This window comes from Streptopelia decaocto (assembly GCF_964273445.1).
Source record: "Streptopelia decaocto genome assembly, chromosome: 6".
Classification (NCBI taxonomy): Eukaryota; Metazoa; Chordata; class Aves; order Columbiformes; family Columbidae; genus Streptopelia; species Streptopelia decaocto.
The window spans coordinates 26549929-26571243 of record NC_138660.1 but is presented as its reverse complement, the minus strand read 5'-3'; the positions used below and the strand labels follow the sequence as shown (position 1 = coordinate 26571243).

The 21315-nt window shown below is 48.8% G+C and overlaps 1 protein-coding gene across 3 annotated transcripts; it reads left to right on the top strand.

The window, feature by feature from the left end:
• The first annotated feature begins 43 nt into the window (after positions 1-43).
• On the top strand, positions 44-21284 carry ATG4B (autophagy related 4B cysteine peptidase). Of its 3 annotated transcripts, XM_082056738.1 has the most exons (14): positions 110-152; positions 639-768; positions 5756-5854; positions 6168-6239; positions 7706-7804; positions 8670-8771; positions 9384-9456; positions 10293-10372; positions 13968-14164; positions 15152-15230; positions 15940-16085; positions 17193-17249; positions 17543-17636; positions 19681-21284. In XM_082056738.1, exons 5-14 carry the CDS (start codon positions 7744-7746, stop codon positions 19752-19754), a joined length of 963 nt encoding a protein of 320 aa, XP_081912864.1. In that variant the 5' UTR covers positions 110-152; positions 639-768; positions 5756-5854; positions 6168-6239; positions 7706-7743; the 3' UTR covers positions 19755-21284. The 3 variants fall into 3 exon arrangements, with proteins under 3 accessions (XP_081912863.1, XP_081912864.1, XP_081912862.1); XM_082056737.1 differs by lacking the exon at positions 639-768 and having other exon boundaries at positions 44-152; XM_082056736.1 differs by lacking the exons at positions 110-152; positions 639-768 and adding an exon at positions 190-518.
• The last annotated feature ends 31 nt before the right edge of the window (positions 21285-21315 follow it).

Here is a 21315-nt window from a genome sequence, read left to right as displayed (position 1 = left end):
AGCCAACCACCGCGGAGCCCGGCGGCAAGCGTCGCTCCCATTGGGCGGGCGCCGCGCTCGTGCCGACAGCCGCGCAGGGCCGCGCCGGGGTGTGTGTGTCGCTGGGACGGCCGCGGCCGCAGCCCTCGGCGGGGCCGCCGCCATGGACGCAGGTGGGTGGCGGCTGCAGCCCCTTCCCGCGGGGGGCGGGCGGCTGGTTTCTCCCTCAGGAGCCCGAGGTCCGGCCCCACGGCCGGTTTGAGGCCTGCGGCTTCCCGGGGCGGCGCAGGCCCAGGCGGCCCGGAGCGGCGCGGCCTCCCCCGGCGCTGCGAGGTGCAGCCCTGAGGGGCCCGGCCCGGCCGCCTCCCCTGCGCGCTGAGGGGAGGGTGGTGGCTCCGTTACCGCCGGTGCAGCTCAGAGCCCTCCCGCCCTTCCCGACCCGTCTGTCGCCCTCGTTCCTGAGGAACGCTGGGCCTGGGCGGGGCTGCCCGGGGGGTGACAGGGCCGGTGTCCCGAGGCTGCTTCTATGGCATCGATGGGTAAGAGGGCAAACCTATTTGCCATAGAGATTTTGGTTTTGTTCAGGGGGAGAAAAAGTGTGTGGGACTCTCTTCCTTGTAGCCCTGGTGTAGTGACAGCTTTTCGTTCATCCTCCGCAGAGATTGAGGGGATTGGACTGGATGATCTTTTGAGGTCCCGTCCAATCCCTGACATTCTGCGATTCTCTGAAGTGTTGCTCTATAATAACAAACACTTTCCTGGGCTGCGTGGGCTCCTCCTCCGCGTCAGGTGAGTGTTTGTGTAGGGATTCTGTAGCTCTTGTTCCTCTGGACTGTTGTTGTGACTTGTTTCTGCCCTTGATGCAAGCGCCGCTGTTGTCAGTGCCGACAGCGTCCCAACCGCCCGCCGCGTCCTTGCACGTTGCTGTGTCCCGTCCTTGGCACCTGCGAACAAAGTGTATTCCAGCCAAGTGAATTTACACAACATGAGCCGAGAGATGTGTTTGCTTGCACTTTGTGCGAGTGTTGCAAGGCTTGTGGAGGGAAGGAGAACCTTGCTGTGAGGGACGGTAGGGCTGGTTCTCCTCTGTGTGAAGAGGAAGGGAGTCACTGGGCTTTGGAGCAGAGACCTCCAGCCACACTGTTCAGGTGGTTGGGAAGACTTGGTTGGCAGACTGGGAGCTGTTTGCTCGGGGGCTCCAAGGAGGCACTGCTCTCCTCTTGACTAACTTTCCTCCTTGGCTGTCCCTTAACTCCTTGTTATTGCTTAGATAATTAGGATTTGTCTCATTTGAAAAAGCTTAGGGGATCTAAAAGACTTAATCTTTCTGCTGGAAAGGCCAGAAATAAGGGTTCAGGCTGTTCTCCAGTTATCTGTTTTCTAGGGTTTTTCAGCAATTAGCTTTACTAACACAACAAATTTACCTTCTCTTCTTGAGCCTCTTTTGAAATAGTCTTCATCCAGTAGCTTTCCTGCTCTCTGCTCTGTCTCAGGTGAGGGAGATGAACGTCTGCCCCATTTCTCATTGTTCCGTGGCAGCGGTAATTGGAGGCTGAAGGGGACACTGTGGCTCAGCCCTTGTGGAGTGTTACTGTGTCGGAGAGTGAGGCCTTGCAGACCGGGGGAAGCCCAAGGAGCAATTTGGGAAGGGAGGTGTTGAAAAATCCACTTTTCCTCCTGTGTAATGCACCAAATCTCTACTTCAGTATTTTATATAAATAGCTTTTTGACAAGACATCGAAGCTGTGCGAGCAAACTGGAACCAAGATGATTGATGAGTGAACATCAGCTGTTTTGCTGTGCAAACCCCAGGGAAGATCACTTGCCATGTTTCTTTTTGAGTCACCAACGTTTTCACTTGTTATTTGTTTCCCAAAGTGGATAGAAAACCAAAGAGCTCTGGTGAAGCGGATAAAGCGAGTGGCTGGCAGGTTTGGAACATGCCATAAGCTCATATCTTGCCATAAGCACATTTGCAAACTGGCATCACCAGTCAGGGGCTGCTGGGCTGTGCTTCTGTGTGTGTTTATGTGGGAGCTTCTTACAAGTTCAGACAATGTTTTTAGCTCAGCTTTTTTATTATAGGGCCTAAGAATATAAGAGGAGAGGCAAGATTTCACCCTCCACCCTAATTCTATGTATTGAGATGGTTTTTCTTGGTCTGTGTCAAGGTGATGCTCTTGCACTTCTCAATAACCTTGCGCTTACTCAAGTTCAGTGAACCGGTGTTGAGTGTCACTGATTCTGCAGGCACGTGAGGCTGTTGAGGGTCGGTTCCTGGCACTTCACACGTGGCAGGTTTTTGTGATATGGTCACTTATAAACGAGTAAATCTACCCACATGTGCAAAAGTGGAAGAGAACTCAAACGTTCAACCTTAATGCTGGTATTTCATGCGGTATTAGTTCGAACAGCTTTACCTAGGTTGTTTAATGTAGGTGGTTTTTTTGTAGCGGTGTTTACAAAGTTTTGCCTTTTCTGTCGGGGCTTTCTAGGGAGGATGAACTATAACAAGGACAAGTGTGGAGTCTTGTATCTGGGCAAGAACAATCCCAGGTTCCAGTAGAAGCTGGGGAACAAGCTGTTGGAGATAAGTATAGGGGAAAGGGACCTGGGGGTCCTGAGGACAGGAGGGTGACCATGAGCCAGCACTGGGCCCTTGTGGCCAGGAAGCCAGTGGTACCTGTGGTGGGTTAGAAGGGGGTGGTCAGTAGGTCAGAGAGGTTCTCCTGCCCCTCTACTCTGCCCTGGGGAGACCACACCTGCAATATTGTGTCCAGTGGTGGCCCCTCAGTTCCAGCAGGACAGGGAACTGCTGGAGAGAGTCCAGCGCAGCCACCAAGATGCTGAAGGGAGTGGAGCATCTCCCGTGTGAGGAAAGGCTGAGGGAGCTGGGACTCTGGAGCTGGACAAGAGGAGACTGAGGGGTGACTCATTCCTGGGGATCAATATGGAAAGGGGGAGTGTCAGGAGGATGGAGCCAGGCTCTTCTGGGTGACAACCAGTGACAGGACAAGGGGCAATGGGTGCAAACTGGAACACAGGAGGCTCCACTTAAAGATGAGAAGAAACTTGTTGGGGGTGAGGGTGGCAGAGCCTGGCCCAGGCTGCCCAGGGAGGTTGTGGAGTCTCCTTCTCTGTAGACATTCAAAACCTGGAAAGCGAGGCCACCTTTTCAAGGGTGTGCTTTGCAGGGCTGAAACTCTTGGTTTTTAAACTGTAAATTCACTGTGCTGAAAGAATTGGAACTCTCGTATTTGACGTGCACTTGGATTTTCTGCAGAGGCTGCTGCTCTGCTGTCCCGGATGCTCAGAGGTCAGTATTTAAAATAGATTGAGGGCTTCTTGAAGGTGAAGGTTTGGAACGCTGCCTGAGAAATTTGCTGATCTCCCTTGACTTTTGGAGCACTGAAAGGAGCATCTTCGAGTAGGATTTCTGCTTAGGCAAATTCCAGTTTTATTTATTTTCAGACCCTATAAGCAGGAAAGAAAGGGTCCTGTGCAAGGCATGATGCTCTTTGTACCCCCGCCTGAATTTTTGAGGTCCAACTGGCTCGTATTTAGCTAATCTGGGCAACAGCACAACGGATGTAGTTTTGAAGAAGTGCCAGAGCGCATGAAAGTAGATGTTTGTAAAGGAATCACCGAGTTGCTTCAAGCTTTGTGGGGAGGTTATTGGTCCCGTTATAAAATTGTTGATGCCAACTCAGAGCAATCAGTTGAATTTTCCTCACTGTGAAGGCGAAGCCTGAACTCCTGTGTTTAGCGGTTGTATCTTTTCAGCTGGTGGCAGATATTTTCTTTTGAGAAGCCAACATGTGTGCTAATGTCTGACGGCATCTTTCGGATGCGCGGCTGGACCTGCGGGACCTTTGCAGCGAGCCCAGATGTCGGCTGTTCGGCCGAAGGGCTGTGAGTGTCTGTCTCCTCCCCAGCATGTAGCGTCATGTCACTTGCAGCTCCCTGGATAGTTTCTGTCTAGCATCTTTCTTTCAGTCATTTTATTTAAGCTATTCGAGGCTCCTTTGACAGAGAGCTGGATTCGTGGCAAGCTTCAGAACTGAGAAAATAAACCACAAAATATTCCTTTGAGCACTAAGATCTATCTGAGATCTTCAGTTTTTATTTAAGATTGTATCTGGTAATGCACTGAATTTTAAAACACCCTAACGATTAGCGTCCCTTTGAGCTGTCAGAATAAACTTGTGATGTCTCATCCTAAAGGGAAACTTAAGGGAGAAAGTAGAAAGTGATGCACGCTTGAAAACATCTGCAGAAGCCATGTTGCTTCCTTCCCTGGAAAGAAATCTCCAACGTTGAGCAAGAAAAGGGGTGAAGCGAGCCAAGCTATTAAGTGAAGGCAGTCACAGAAAGCATGGACTGCTGGGGGTTTGTAAAGTTTGCCTGGTATATGGTAAAGAATTTCATAATTTCCTTGCTAAAGTTTGTTGGAGGAAAAGGGTGAATTAATTTACTGGAACTTTTCTGTCCAAGCAGAATTGCTTTGCTTTGCTTGCTGTTGAGAAGTCACATCACGGGACGGGAATGAGAACGTGTGGCCCGTGCTCTCCTAAATGTGCGTGAGACAGTCGATAGACTGATTCACATAAGGAACCTGCTTTAAATCTTTTGGGCTAGGGTTAGGTCCAGAGTCTATCCAAAATTAGATTTAGGAGCCGAAATCTAATAGAAGCTTTCTGGAGCTATCAAATGGACCGAGTTGTTATTTATTGGTGCGCCAGGTGACACTTTGGAAAGCTAAGCGAGGACTAATTGGGAGGAAAGCTCATCTATGAAAGTCTTCTACTTGTAAGATGCAAGAGGTTTGCTACGTTACTGCAGGTTTTATTGCATTTGCTGTGAGGGATATTTTCAATAAGCAACTGTAACAGTCACAGAACAGTCTGGCTTAGTTCTGCTTTAGATCTTATAGGTGGTTTGTTAAAGAATTAACACCTACATATTGAGATGGTTCATTTCCAGGGTTCCTAGAACACTTTAAAGTGCCTGATTTCCAGATACACACCTGGTGGAGCACAACTCTCCTTTTCTTTCCACCCCATCACCTGTGCCTTTTGCATGGAAGTTTAAGCTGCCTTAATCCCAGGGCAGCCTGTGCTGCTGGGTTGTTCTGTCATGGTGCTGGAAGAGAATGGATATTGAGGCACTGATGGATCCCGTGCTGTGAAAGGAGCCTGTAAAATAGACGTAAGGTTTGTCTGTCACGTGTGAACGAGCACACGTTCTTGGATTTTAGTGTGACGCCTGGAAGGCTGTTTGCAGCGCGGGTGACGGCTTCTGCCTCTTGAGGAGGGACTGACTTGCAGAGCAAGGTTTAGTTCCCATCTTAATGCAACCTGTGCTTTTAGCATTCCACCACCAAACATTCTGTTCTCTGGATTTTAATCACTTTGCTCACTTGAAAAGAGGACAGTGATATTGGTGATGATGTACACGATGGTGCCTGTTCTGGGGCCGTCATGCAGCTGCCAGCCAAAGTCCTCGACATTTTCTTGACCATTTTTTGCACCGGGCAGAACCCTAACCTGGAAATCCCTCTGCTTTTCTGCTTGTGGAGCAGCAGGAGTGAGCGGGGCTGTGTCAGCCCCCTGCACCTTCCAGAGCTGTTGGTCATGAGGGCTGCACCATTTCTTACCAACTGCTCCGTGTGTGTCAGTTACTGGGTGCCAGCAGCTCTGATTCTGTTATTTTGTATGATTTCTAAAACACGAGGAAAGGCCATGAAAGGTGTGTGATTTCTTCTTTCTCTTTCTAGCTACTCTTACCTATGACACTCTCAGGTTCGAATATGAAGACTTCCCTGAGACCAAAGAACCCGTTTGGATCCTTGGCCGGAAATACAGCGTTTTTACAGGTATTTTGCCTGCATGATGCAACCTGCTGTAACGCTCCAAAGGACGTTTTTAGCGTTGCACTTTGCTTTCTGAGCAGCAAGGTGACCGCAAGCCTTGCGAGCGCGCTGCCGAGCGTCTGTTTGCTGGCAGAGCATTCGGACTGTCAGACTCTGGAATATTTCTGTGCAGAAAGTTACTGCTCTTAGTAGTTATTGGGACTCGTGTCGTGATGGTTGGGGCTGTTGCTGTTAGGGAAGGTGGGAGGGAGGTGGATTTAGCCGTGTTTTGGTGCTGCACTCACGTGCGTGCCTTTCAACACTGACATTTTTCCAGAGAAAGAAGAGATCCTGTTGGATGTGACCTCTCGGCTCTGGTTCACCTACAGGAAGAACTTCCCTGCTATCGGTACGTACTGCAGACGAGTCAAAGTATATCCTGGAAGTGATGATAATCCAGTTATCTCTACCAAATTAATCTCTACCCCATAAGCACAACGTTAATGCACTTCTGTTCGTAGGAATCTGAGATTTAATGGGTAGCATAGGCTTCTTGTTTGTCTAATAGAAGGATTTCTAACCCCTGTGGGTATGAGGGATAACAGTGATTTTAAAAGGGACACAAGAATGAGTTCGGGAAGCCTACCTAGAAACTTCCTTTCTTTGAGCAACAGGGGAAGATTTTTGTACAGAAGTTCATTAGGTCCTACCTAGCTCTCAAGTGGAATATTATTTAAATACAGTTTTAGGCTTGAAGTGGATTAAAGAGGTGGAAGCTAGAGAGACGATACAGAAATCACTGCCTTTGTGCATCTGCTCTAGACTATGGGGTTTTTTTTTGTTCGCGTGGGGTTTTTTTAAGTGCCCGAAGCAGCTGTTATACACAGGAGCTGTGGTCATATGGGGAATGTTTCCTGGTGAACTCAAAGGCGGGTGTCTTGTGTTCCTTAACATATTCTGCATGGTCTCTTCTGTGCTGTGGTTTGGTTTACTGATATTAGAGAGATCTGAGAGCAGGTAAAGGGGATTCCAGGCCCCATCTGCATCTCCACCGTCAGCATCATCCCCAGCTGGTCCTTCTGGCTTGGTAGCTGGTCCTTCTGGCTTGGTCTGTTCTTTCCATACTGGGAAACCCTTTGCCTAACAAGGTATGAGGCATCTTTAATGCAGCTTATTTCCTTTAAATTCATGCTTGTGAGCCACACTTAAACATGCGTTTGAAATTGAAGGCTTAGCACGTATTTAACTCTGGCTCACAAACACAATTGGGGTTTCTGTGTAAGTTATTAAAGGGAGAGGGACAAAAACAAACCCCATTTACCGGTTGGTGTCCCATTTACAGTATAGATCCAGTTTGCATGTCGCACAGTAAACCTTTTCCAGTCTTCTCCCAGTCATGCATTTTATTGTTGGCCACTTCCCTCTGCTTTCACATCTAAATACTGTAAGCTCTTCAGAATTCTTATTCTCCGGTATTATGTATGATGCACTGTTTTCATTGCTGGGGTGGGTTTGTTTGTCTGGTGTTTTGTGGGTTTTGGTTTGTTTGGTTGTGTTGTGGGGTTTTTTTTGGCCTGTGTTGTTCACTTTGGAATCTCATCCAGTCGCAGCTATGATGTGGGAACTCCTTGGGACTGGTTTGTTTTGCATGATGAGTCGTCTTCTCCAGACGAGGATCACAAGAAGTTAGGTTACTCAGTGATAACTACCTTTTTGTTTCTCAGCCTTGGGTATGGAGCTAAGGTAGTCCTTATTCCCTGCCTGATTTCTTGGCTGAACCTGCTCCCCGTGTGGGCTCACAGCGCTTTCATTTCTTCTCCCACTTGGTGCAGTTTTACTGTTCATTACATGTTTATTGTCTGTCCTGGTTTACAGGAGGAACCGGTCCCACGTCTGACACCGGCTGGGGCTGTATGTTGCGGTGTGGCCAGATGATCTTTGCTCAGGCCTTGGTCTGCAGACATTTGGGAAGAGGTAAACCAGTGCACAGCCCAAACTGGCTTCTGTAGAATTGTGATCATAGAACGTCCTGAGTTGGAAGGGACCCACAAGGATCGAGTCCAACTCCTGTCCCTGCACAGGATACCCCCACAGTTCACGCCTTGTGTCTGTCACTTTTTTCTTTAGTATTCTCAAATTCAGGACTGTTGAGAGAAAAGTCCAGTGGAAATCCCGTGTTTCCCCACTGTCTGCAACTCTGCGTGGACAGATATAGTTATCCAAGCCTTAAGACAAAGCTGAGCCCTGTAGTGTGCTAGCTAAAGCCACTGAAGCCAAGCACGGACTAAATTTTTCTTGAAGGGTTTTTTTATGTGGCTGAAGATTAAAGCGACTTAGGCTGGTTCTTGTTTAGAGTGCAGTTTTGTCACAAAGCCCTCGCTGAGTGGAGTCTCCTCTCCCTGAATACTTGAGCTCTCTGTCTGTGAGCAGCTGTACCAGAGGGGGTTTTTGACCATTGTTGATGTCCTTTGAATTCATGTAGGATGATTTTTGTAGTGAGGTCATCTGTTTTTTCCTGTAATAAGTAGCTCGGGCCTGTCAACGAGAAAGTGTAATCCTATTTCCCATCTGTGGGACAGAGGTACTATTTGTGTTTTCTGGCCCTTTGTTGATTTGTTGTTCTGTGGGTGATATTCCTTCATGCCAGCTGTGAAAATGCTCGCTTTTCTTTTAAAATTCATCCTTTGGTGTTGAGAACGCCTCAGATGCGTAGTAAAAGATAGTGGCGTAGAAAATCGAGTCAGCTGATTGATGCACAGGGAAGAGTTTGTAGCTTGCAGTCTCTAGTTGATAATAAGTAATCATGTTTTGTTTCCTTCTATCCCCTTGTCTGTCTTAGACTGGAGGTGGATAAAAGGGAAGAGGCAGGTGGATAATTACTTCAGCGTTCTTAATGCCTTTGTTGACAGAAAAGACAGCTACTACTCCATTCACCAGATAGGTAAGAGCCTAGGTGCTGATGATACTCTGTCTGGGTTTCCCATGCGTGTAGAACATCACTCTGTGCTTATTTCACTAACTTAATGAAAAAAACAACCATGAGGTTGGCTGGTACGTTATATCATGCTGCTTGTTTTTTGCCGTGATGTAAAACTACCACTGTTTGTTATGGGTTATGATGGATTTTTCTTGTTGGCTCCATGAAGACCTTCAGGTTTGTCTAAAGCTTTCGGTTATATTTGGCATCGCTTTCTGGATCCTTGCTAGCTGAGAGGAACGCACGTGGTGGCTGTGCTCACCAGGGCCCTGCAATATTCATATTACTATTAATACTAATACAAGATTATTAATACAAGATTTCTGGTCAGAGAAAATGGCCTAAGGAAGGATCTCACTTTGCTATAAACTTCCCTGGCATATAAAAGAGAAGCAGCCTGTTCCAGTTCTCTCTTCCATCGGCACACTTCTCCCTTCCATCTGCACTGAGATATCCCATGAAAGGGTAGATTCTGCTGACTCAAAAGTGCTTCCAACTCTGATTAGGAAGGGATGCAGTGTAGGTGAAATTATTTGCTAAATTATTTTGTATTTTTTTTTCTCTCTTGCGATGCAGCCCAGATGGGAGTTGGAGAGGGGAAATCCATAGGTCAGTGGTACGGACCAAACACAGTTGCACAAGTGCTCAAGTAAGTGCTGCGTTTTCCCTTTCTATCTTTCGAACCACGTGCTGGGGTCGTTTGGTTTGTGGTACCTCCTTGTTTACAGGTTTTTGCTGCTGACTGAAGTGCGACTGTATGTTTTAATGCTCTTAGCAGGCAACCTGCTTGGGCCCAAGCTTGAAACTTTCTGTTTCTCAGATGCTGGCAGAAGTGAGAGAAAACAGATTGCAGGTTGAGGACAACCCCCAGAAATCTCTCTCCACATCCCACAAGTATTACGCTTCCCTCTAGAACTGAGCGCGATGCTCTGCAGCAGTGCCGTCGTGGTCAAAAAGCTGCCAGCGAGCCATTAAGTTCCTAATCCATTAGCAGAGAAAAGCGTTAGTATTTGCTGCCTAGGTTGTGTGGTGACAGGCAGAGGATCAGTGCGGTGCTGGAGCACAGGCTGCCTTTAATAACTGGGACACACTGTATTTTGGGAAACATTCTCTCTCCTGTCACCATTCTTTCCTCACTTTGATTAGATGAGCGAGGAGCTCCGTGGGATAGGCTTGGATTGCCTAAAGGCAGCTTTTTCAGGTCAGACCATATGCTGGATTAGCCCAGGTTCTGGTATAGGTGACCAGGAGAGATGTAGGTAACAAATTCTCAGGTGTGACGCCATTTGCAACCTTGTTTATTTTTCTGGCCATAATAACTAGCGACAACGGGGTTACAACTGCAATACGTGTATAAAAACATACTTTACAGCATAACTGATTAAAGCCAGTCTCTAATAATCCAGTTTCTTTTTGGTAGAACACTGTCTTTGTCTTGTAGTTGTAACTATTCCTTGCTTACCTTTTTTTTTAATTTTCCTATAGAAAACTTGCAACTTTTGATACATGGAGTTCCCTGGCAGTCCATATAGCCATGGACAACACGGTAGTGATGGAGGAAATCCGTAAGTATCACGTGGAGGTAGAATGTGGCATATCCTCTGGCAGCAAGAAAAAAGCTGCAGTGCATAGCAGTACAACACAACGGGCACCAAGTCAATTTTTTGTCTTTAAATTGTGGCCAAGCATGGTAAAACCAGATGAGAATTGCTGTTCTAAGGCAAGGAAGTCCACTTGTTTGACTTTTGCTTTATCTAATAAAGCCTGTGGCTTGGCTCCGTGGCCTCTGGATCTGGAGAGGAGCTCTGGTGGCCTCCAGACGATAGGTGGGAGCTGCTCGGGAGGTATTGTCACACTTATTGATGGCTGCAGGTAGTGAGCAGTAAATAGCTGCTTCCTCTCTCATATAAAGAGATAGTCCATATGAGTCCAGTGCAGCCACGAAGATGATGGAGTGGAGCATCTCCCGTGTGAGGAAAGGCTGAGGGAGCTGGGGCTCTGGAGCTGGACAAGAGGAGACTGAGGGGTGACTCATTCATGGGAATCAATATGGAAAAGGGGGAGTGTCAGGAGGATGGAGCCAGGCTCTTCTGGGTGACAACCAGTGATAGGACAAGGGGCAATGGGTGCAAACTGCAACACAGGAGGTTCCGCTTAAATATGAGAAGAAACTTGTTCCTGGCGAGGGTGGCAGAGCCTGGCCCAGGCTGCCCAGGGAGGTTGTGGAGTCTCCTTCTCTGCAGACATTCCAACCTGCCTGGACACCTTCCTGTGTAACCTCATCTGGGTGTTCCTGCTCCATGGGGGGATTGCACTGGATGAGCTTTCCAGGGCCCTTCCAGTCCCTGACATTCTGGGATTCTGTGATAACAGGGTGGGAATGTCTCTGCTATTAGGCAGAGTAAGAAAACCAGAGCAGATCGCTGAAGAGGAAAATTAACAAAATTGGCGGGGCGGGGAGAAGAAGAGAATCCATCTCTGGAGTGGATCTCTTATCGTCTTGTAAGGATGAATGAAACAGCTTGCTGGCTGTTTCTTTTTTTTTGTCCTCTCTTTTTCCTTCCTCTTTTTTGGTGCATCCTGACAACAGGACGGCTCTGGAGGCTGAGCAGCTATGTGTTCACCCCCAGTGTGCTTGCTCCGGCTGCAGTGCTGCAGTAACCAGAGCTGCTCGCTGCAGTAACCAGAGCTGCTCACTACAGCTCTGCATGTCCCAACCACGCAGGCTGTCCCCTCGCTTGCTCTCCGCTGCGCGGTGAGGCAGCACGCTTACACAGCACAAATCCACGCGCTGTTTTCCACCTGGTTAACGTTCTGAAACTGCACGTAGAGCAGTCTGCTGAGCGCTGGAGCTGGGGAGGTTGTTGCAGGTGTTGTTGCGGCTGCCACGGAGCCCAAATCAGGCGGTTTGTCCCTAGAGTACAGGACAGTCTCTTTACAAAGTCACATCTCTTACCAGGTACTCTCAATTGAGAGGCCAAAAAGCGTAAAATCTGATTGAGAAGTGCTTGTCCAACCTTAGGTACACATAGTTCTGCGAATGTATGTGCTGATGCCCTTGGCTTAAACAAAGGCCAGCGTGAAGACGGAAATTGGGTTTCTTTCATCTTTAGCCTGAGAACATCACTAGTAGAACTGAAGCATGGCTTGGATGCGCTGCAGGCTCTTGTCTGTGTGGCTTGTGATCAGCACTGACACCGCTTCAAGTAACGTGTCCGTACTGCTTGGGATGTGTGTGAAGGGTGTTTGTTTTCCCCAAACGTTTGGAGCCCGAAAGTCGCTGTACGAGCAGGTCACGTGTGTTATGTGTCTGTAGGTACGTTATCCATCTTGTGCCCCAAACATCTGTCGCTAGTGAAGCATTCAGAAGTTAACGCTGTTTCATACATCTGTTAAATTCTGTCATTGATATCATTCAGCCTAAGGTGCGTAGGAAACACCTTTTGCTACAGCAGTGAAGAAAACATCCCTCTTTATCCCTTCTGAGTCAGTCTGTTAGATGAGAAAGGGGCTCTTAGATGGATGTTGGAGTATTCTGTGCATCAGAAAGGTGGTGAGAAAGCACGACAGTAAAGCCGGTACCCGACAGCAGCAGCGGGAGCAACGCTGTGTCCCATCTGTTGTGATGTGTTTGCAGTAAATGGTTTGGATCCAGCTGGGAAGCGTTCGGCAGGTTGCGCCGTGCTGTGCCACCACGCTGCTTGTCAGGGAATAGACTGATGTAGGAAACTTGCTTAACGTGCTGCAAAGCCTGCTAAAGCAGCAGGGTGAGTTTAGTGTCTGCTGAGCTCCCTGCTGCTTAAACTGGGGTTAAATACGTTGATATCACAGCCAGTGGCTTTGCCTGACGAGGGAACCTGCAGTGACGCCCTGTGCAGTCACAGCCATGGCTTTGCAGCTGATTCCAGATCAGAACAGGCCAACGAGAAACCCCACGATCTTCACTGTTTTAACAGGATACATCACTATAAGTAATGACTGTTGGTTTTCTCAGGACTTTAAGTAACTATGATACATCTGTGCATGAGAGATGCGCACACGCACACCTTGTCCCTCCTTGAGGGACAGTGCAGGGAGCACGTGCAAACTCTTCCATGAGGCTTTAGATCTGTTTTTCCGAACCTCGGCTGTAACGTTCTTGTTCGGCTGGGTTTGAAGCTCTTAGTATTGAGCTGGTGATGAAGGCTGTTTGTTTACGTGGTGTCCTACCTGCTAGAGTGTCCTGCAATTCAGCTTAGGCCAGGAATTAATTAAATGAGCTTCTGGCAATTTATCTAATTGCCTTGGCTTCACGATTAAAGTGCTGTGGGTTTCTTTGGGGTTTGGGTTTTTGGTTCACACACCCAGCAAATAATTAAATTGGCCAGTGAGACAGGTAGGCTTGGAGTTGTTTCTGTAGCAGAATTTACATAATCTGGTTGCATTACAGCCTGGCTGAGTGTTTGTCAAGCCTGTACGATGAGGATGTAGAATGAGAACAACGCTTGCGTCACGAATATGCCCTGAGGAGTTTTGCTGCCCCATATCTTACAGGCAAAGCTCATGCTGACATTGCAGAGTTAATGATCATCCAGCTTTAGGTCTCTGAAGTAGCTTCTGAATGATCCCTGATAGAATTTATGAAGGCTGCAGTAAACTACAGGCAAATTACAACTACTGTAGACAGGCACCATGTTTGTATCTCGTTACAGCGCTAATTACAGGCGAATATTTCCTCTGTTAAGCCATAGCGCTTTCCTCATGCTGTTCAACTGCCTTCACATCCTCCGGGAACTCCTGCAGTTGAACACTCCAGATTTTTCCTTCTGAATTCAGGACTCTTGCCTGACCTCCTAATCAACCCTTCAGCCTTGTTGGCACAGCAACACTCACCTGCTGGAAGAATTTGCATTTTAACTGCCTGCCAGATGGTGGCTGTGAGTACAACACACTTCGGCCTAAGCTTGGTGTAAGCTCCACGAAATGCTGAGCCCTACCAGAAACCCTACAGGGAGGACGCACAGCACATGATCCCAGCGCTAAACCTCGTTAAGCCTTTCTTTTTAAGTGCTTTAGGCTTGTAGCAAATAGCAGTTGTCGACCAGAACTCGAACAGAAAGACTCGAGGTCCAGAAACAGAGGTTATTTCTGACGCTTTCTGCTCCTGTTCCCTTTCTGTAGGGCGGTTGTGCCAGTCCAACGCGCCGTGTGCCGGAGCCGCAGCGTGCCCGGCTGTGGAGTCGGACGGACTCTACAACGGGTGCCCAGAGGAAGCGGGGGTTAGAGATAGACGCTCACTCTGGAAACCGTTGGTGCTGCTGATTCCTCTCCGCCTCGGGCTCACAGAGATCAATGAAGCCTATATTGAAACACTCAAGGTAGGGGACCCGGAGCTGAATTTTTAGGTGTTCTGATGCTTAAGGAGCCTGTTGTGAATTAAGTCATTTCTGGAATTCGGTTTTGGGGCAAAAAATACTCAGAATTGTCCTATTTTCAAAAGAAAAATGTGTTCAGAGACAGTCCTGGTCAGAGGTCTGGGTATGGGGTCCTGCAGGCTTTCGTCAGGCTTTTGGGGGGGGGGGGGTGGTTTTTGGCATTTGGCTTTTTTTGAGGATCTCGCTTCACAACTTAACCTCAGTCCCTCATTGTGTTCAGATGTACCAACCTGCTGCAGCATTTGTTCAGCACAACTGTGCTGTGCTTGGTGGCAACCTGAGCATTAATGACTCCAGTGTCGCAGACCCCCCGTGGCTCTGATGCTGGAGCTTGTGCTGCAGGCTGAGGCCAGAACAGGGCTGATGGTTGCAGAGAGGAGCATCGGGAGGCTGCACAATTCAGGGTGTGCTGAGTATATGCAGGAGACAGGGTGCATGTTGTCCTATTCTAATGCTGGCAAGTTCCAAGCTGCTAAGAGAGCCCCAAAGTCACATGAGGTTACTTTCCCTTAACCCAGCAGCTGGTGCCTGGGTACTGCAGCTGGAAAAGGAACTTAAAACTGTTTCCTGAATGATGGTTCCCCCCCGAGCGCACTGTTGCAGCCTGCTGACAACACCAGGGTGTCTTGACGCCGACTTGCCCAGCCTGGGTCCTGCAGTAGTGCTGCTCCTTCCATTTGGTCCACCCATCTGTTCCTGTCAGCACTTCAAGGTGTTTTTGAGCTGTTTCCGTGTTTCTCGAGGGCCCTGTGTTGCGGCGTCCAGCCTTCCTGGCAGAGTTCTCACCAGAAACGGCTGTTTCTGCTGCTAGAGTTGCTGATTTTCAGTGTCCCCGTCTTTCTTTCCCGCTGCATTTTTGGATGTTTGCCTTTGTTGCCACTTGCTGTCTCACTGTCTGTCAGCTGTGTGTTTTCTGTATTGCTTTTCCAGCACTGCTTCATGATGCCCCAGTCCCTGGGAGTGATCGGAGGGAAACCAAACAGTGCTCACTACTTCATTGGCTATGTAGGTGAGTGCCCAGAGTACCGCACAGACTTCCTGAGCATCTCCCCCCAGCTCAAAAGCCGCTTGTGGAGCGGTGCCGCTCTCCTGCTTGCTCTGTGCTGCATGCTGCAGGGTTCCTGCTGGAAGCGCGGAAGGCTGCTGGGGACTGAATATCTTTGCGAGTGATGTAGCTTTGAACAGTGGCTGTTGGACGGGCTGTAAACTTCCACTGCATAACACTAAATCCTGTCTGTAAAGAGGTGTGCGCAGAGGCTGCTTCATAGGTTCAGAGCAGACCTTTCTTTGGGGGCTTGGCTGGATTTAACTGCCCTTTAGTTGTTCCCTCCCTGGAGCCCTACAAATGGTTGTGCTTTTGCTCTCCTCCTTCCCTCTGATTTTCTCTCTGCCTGAGACCTCAGGCTGATTGTGCTTTGGATTTCTGGGGCTGACTTGAGCTTCTGCAGGACCCTGGAACGCAGGTGCAGGACCAGGATCTGCATGGCGCCTGTGCCTTGAGCCCAGGGTGTCGCCATGGAGCGGGCAGCTGCCGCTTCGCCTGGGCGAGAAGCATTTGGGAAGTGGCTGAAAGCAAGTTGTCCCTAGAACATGGGTTCCTCTGTGGGGTTAGGAGAGCTGGCTCCGTCATCACCCTTCTTGTATGTTGCCGTTTGCTTCTCAGAGGATGAGTTTTTAGAACATTTCTCCTTTTCACGTCTCCTTGTCCGTCTGTGCAGGTGAGGAGCTCATTTACCTGGACCCCCACACCACGCAGCCCGCGGTGGAGCACAACGACAGCGGCTGTCTCCCTGACGAAAGCTTCCACTGCCAGCACCCTCCCTGCAGAATGAGCATTGCCGAGCTCGACCCCTCCATCGCAGTGGTGCGTTCCTGCTGCCCCATCACCCAGACAAGCACTCTTGGGGTCTCTCTGTGCCACAGCTGTCCCTTTGGGTCCCTTTTGGGTGCTCTGCAGGGACACTCTGCTCTGGGCAAGTGCTGCCGGGGTTTCGGTGACGTTGGTACAGAAGCTCCTTGTGCGTGGAGCGGTTTGGTGCAGGGAAGTCCCCCTTGCGTGGCAAATAAATGCCATTCTGCGTGGGGCAGTGTCCTCTCAGGTTTAGTTTGGGCATTGTCCTGCCTTTTGCTGGGCAGGGCTGGATCCATTCCTGGATTCGTACACTGATAACAGCGTGAACCGCGTGTTACTCATCACACCCCACACTACTTCCTGTGAAGAGACTTTAGACCTGCACAGTATTGCCATGAACCATATGTTGACCTAAAGAAAATGGGAAGAGCAACAGTAACTCCAAAGTGTCAGAAAATATTTAACATTCAAACTTCTTTTCACAAGGACCAAAAGATGTGCCGTATTCAAATACGAAGCCTCTTGTCATCAGCAACTGTTACCACTCTAGAATGAACCAGTTCATTGCATGCTGAAGCAACATTGTTGGTCAAGAATCCAGTTTCTGGCACAGCGCTATTTATAGTTACTTTTGCTTTCTGACAGAGTGCAAATAATAAGATGTAGACATTAACACCTCGTGGATACATTTAACTTTCCATTTAGGTATAGCTTTATTCACCAAGACTGTAGCAGCAAACAATCATTGAAGCTTAACATTTTTAAAGTAAGAACCAAGGCCTCATATTTGTTCTGAAACTGTTTTCTTTTCAGGGAATACTGTTTAATTTTATTGTCTTCATTTGCCTGCTGTTTCCATGTGGGTTGTTTCCGCCCGGTTTCCCTCCCGCAGGAGAGCAGATGGTTACGTTGGTGATTCCAGCACATGGATAGTCTGGTCACATCAAGTGTACGGGCAGCGTTCAGATTAATGAGGCAGCGTAAGCCAGAGTTTAAAAGTGAGGCAGTTGGGTGTTGTAACTTCTCACAGTCCTGGTCGTGTTGCTTGCGGTTAATACAAGGCCTTAAGGCTAAAATGCCCCATCTACAATATATAAATCCTTTTTTTGTTTTTTTCAGGGCTTTTTCTGCAACACAGAGGAGGACTTTAACGATTGGTGCCAGCAAATCAAAAAGGTGTGTGTTTCTATCACCAGGAAAGGAACAAAGGGAATTGTCTTGTTCCCAAGCCTCTGCACAGAGACCATGTTCTCTGCAGCGCTATCCGTTGTAAAGCATACGAAAATTGTTTATGAAACTACCAGAAAGAGCATAGCTCTGAAATTCCACTGATGATATAAGTCAGAGATTTGAGAAACATTTATTTTCAGCTGCAGTAAGGTCCAAACAGCTCGTTTTTACCCTTTACAGACGGAGAGCATGGTGAGTATGGAGCTGTTGGTTCTCACGGCTCTGCTCTTGCTCCACAGCTGTCCCTGGTGAGAGCAGCGCTGCCCATGTTCGAACTGGTCGAACGCCAACCGTCTCACTTCTCCAACCCTGACGTCCTGAATCTCACCCCAGGTGAGGCCACGCAGAGGGTGAGCTGGTCCCTTTGGTTTTCCGCCAATGGTACGGAATTGCACAGAGGCTTCTAGTATTTCCCTGTTCTGTCTGCAGTTTGATCTGGAGCTCTTGGGTCAACTGATTTAGTTCTTTGGCTTTCAGCTAATGGTTCGCAAATGTTGCAGGATGATTTTTAGAATGAGTCTGTAAATGGTGATGGTGACCGAAGGGAAGAAAAAAACAAGTTAATGAGCTATCACAGCAATGTGAATCTAAGATTTGTAAAGGGATGCGTGGAGGAATCAAAAAGGCCCATTAAAAAGGCCAAAAACTGCGTTTCTAGGTAATTAAAATGGTCAAAGACAGAGCTGGTCAAACGTAGCTCCAGCGTAAGGCATCACTTCCCTGTGCCTGTGCAAAAAGGAACAAGAGCTGGGCAGTATCTTGGCTGTCAGGCTCTGCTTATCACCTTAATGAGACGTGCACAAGCATTGCAGGAGATAACGAGCCACTGACAGCTCCTGTCACCGAGCGCTGGGCTGTGTCCTGCATCCCGCGCCCTCTGCTTCCTTGTGCTCTCCTTAGTGTGAACTTTCAAAGCCTTCCTTACCTCACCATTCTTTTCTGTAAGAACGCTTGATTCCCTCACAATAGCAGAAAAGCATTACAAAAAACCCCAAAACAACACAGCTTAATCCCTGGATCTGTGTTGTGCTGTTAGCATGACGTCCCTATTAGTCTCCTTTCTTTTACTCATTTCTTCAATTCCAACTTGAATGTGGATAAATGCAGTAGTTTTGCTGAAGTTCGTATTAATGAATATACTTGCTTCTAAATGTTCTCAGCACCGTGAAGTTAAAAGCAATTTAAACATTCTGCATAATAGGGGCTCTAAAATTTCGTTCCAGTGGATGTGTTAGCATTGAACCTAAATTTGTGTGGAATGTTATTAAAAGCTTTCCAGACAAAATCCACCTGAAGTGAAGGGGCCGCTCCACTGAGGACACTGCCCTGCCAGTGCCCATGGGCGCTGCATTTTTGTCAAGAAAAGTGACATTAGGCATTTGCATGTGCTACTGGGGGATTAAAACTTGTCACAAAATGTTTGGGGGGGCTGCAGCCTTGCATTTCTGTGTCCCCAACCATGAGTTTTTGCTGTTTTGCCAAGGCAGGTGTATGTTTTCGTGAAGCCTGAGTTAATGGAAGTTTCTGCTTCACTTCCAGCCAGCACTGGGCCCTTGTGGCCAGGAAGCCAATGGTACCTGGGGTGGGTTAGAAGGGGGTGGTCAGTAGGTCAGACAGGTTCTCCTGCCCCTCTACTCTGCCCTGGGGAGACCACATCTGGAATCTTGTGTCCAGTTGTGGCCCCTCAGTTCCAGCAGGACAGGGAACTGCTGGAGAGAGTCCAGCGCAGCCACCAAGATGCTGAAGGGAGTGGAAGATCTCCCGTGTGAGGAAAGGCTGAGGGAGCTGGGGCTCTGGAGCTGGGGAAGAGGAGCCTGAGGGGGGACTCATTCATGGGGATCAAGATGGAAAGGGGGAGTGTCAGGAGGATGGAGCCAGGCTCTTCTGGGTGACAACCAGTGATAGGACAAGGGGCAATGGGTGCAAACTGGAACACAAGAGGTTCCACTGAAGTATGAGAAGAAAGTTCTTCATGGTGAGGGTGGCAGAGCCTGGCCCAGGCTGCCCAGGGGGGTTGTGGAGTCTCCTTCTCTGCAGACATTCCAACCCGCCTGGACACCTTCCTGTGTAACCTCATCTGGGTGTTCCTGCTCCATGGGGACATTGCACTGGATGAGCTTTCCAGGTCCCTTCCAATCCCTGACGTTCTGTGTGATCTGTGCAACACGTCGCACCTTCTGCGCATCTTGTAATTCTCCCCAGCCTATTTTCCGTGCTCCTCACACGTGCTGTTTCTCATCCTTCCTCAGAGCCTTCACTCAGGTGCGTCACAGAGTTTCTTGGAGCCTGTGGGCCCCTGACAGCCGGTTCTGCCGCCCAACTGCTGCTGAGCAGTCGGTGTGTCCCACGGAGGTAACACTTTCTTTTTCTCTTGCAGACTCCTCCGATGCCGACAGATTGGAAAGGTTCTTTGACTCAGAAGATGAGGACTTCGAAATCTTATCCCTTTGAAAACAAATAGGAAACAACTGACTCTGCAAATTTGTGTTACGTGTGGGGAGAAGGGGGGGAGGGAAGCTCCTTCGAGAGCCTGGGGCTGCCGGTTTTCATAGGCGCTTGCTGCCATCCCCACCTCTCGTCCATCCTGGCATTCTGTGCAGCCTCTGAGCGGAGCGCGCATTGTCTGCGTTGGGATGAAGAACCAAGCGGGTGTTACAGCCTTACTGGCTGGAGTCAGAATTTCTCAGCAGAAAACAGTTGCTAGGAGTGGATGCATTGGTGCTCAGGAGTTCCAAGCCTATCATTACATCAGCAGGTCAGTCGGCACAGAAATCGTTAGAGTGCTAAATCCTTACATGGGGACATCCCCTCTGAAGCTTCACTAGAGCCACCCATCATTTAGCAGGTGAAACGTGCAGTTAATTCCTTGAGCAGCTTCTCTCCTCACCGGCCAGCTTGGACTGCAGCTCACGGCACAAATGAACAGACGTGTCCTGACAGGACGGCTGGGAAGACCCTGGAGTCTACAGTAAAACTCCTGGTGATGCTTTGCAGTACCTGGTGCTTCGCGCAGGTGTAGAACCCTTCTGCTCACATCCTGACCTGCAAGTGGCTGGTAATTCAATAAGAGAAAGGCTGCTGGGGAGGAACATCTCAGTCTCTGCTTAAATAACAGTGGAAAGAATGGAAGGAGAATAGAAAACGTGTGCGCTCTTTCTCACCGAGTTGTGCTTCTAGAATGGATTAGTCTCTACAGCGAGTATCTTCAGGAAAGCTGCTCCGAGCGGACAACTGGATTCCATAACCCTGGGGAAAAAAAGTCCACAGCTGGGAGAGGCGAAAGAGGACAACTGAGATCCGCCAGCCTCGTGCACACACCCGCGTGCTGGCACGGCGTCTGCCGAATTCACCCTCTCAGTACCAAAAGCATGAGCTAGAAAATTCGAGGTGTCCTGGGTGGGTTGTTCAGTGGTTCCTCCAGCTATTAGATATTCCCTTTCCAAAGCAGGAGGTGCAGCAGTGGCTTCCCAGCACCGTTTGCCTTCTGCCAGACAGAATGTCTTGAGAAGGTCTGATTATACTGGAAATTTTAGCTACTTTAACCTGATAGCTCTGCCCGGGGCTTCTCTGCACAGAACCCAGAGAAAGGTGAACTGGGGACCTGTGTCTGAACGCAAACTGCAACGGGAGCAGTTTCCTTAGCGCGTGCTGCAGGTTGCAAACCTGTGGACAAGGCTTTGTTCTGTACCTTTAGGATTGGAACCTGTCAGTTGACACTTTTGTGCCCAATGGTGGTGACAGCTGGCTAGAAATGGCCCATTTCCCCCGTGACTGACCTACTGATGCTCTAACTGTCCCTGTGCTATCCAAAAAGCAGAGGTTTGAACCGGGAACCACGATGCTTCTGTCACTAAATTATTATTTGCTGCTTTCTGCCTGCTCCTCCTCTTCTCTCTGGTAGTTTGGGGAAGAGGCAGCAGAGGAAGTGGGGCTGTGCTCCATTCATCTGCTTTCAATTTGTATCTGAATAAACATCTAAAATCTTCGCCTGTCCTCGTGTTCTCGCAGACGA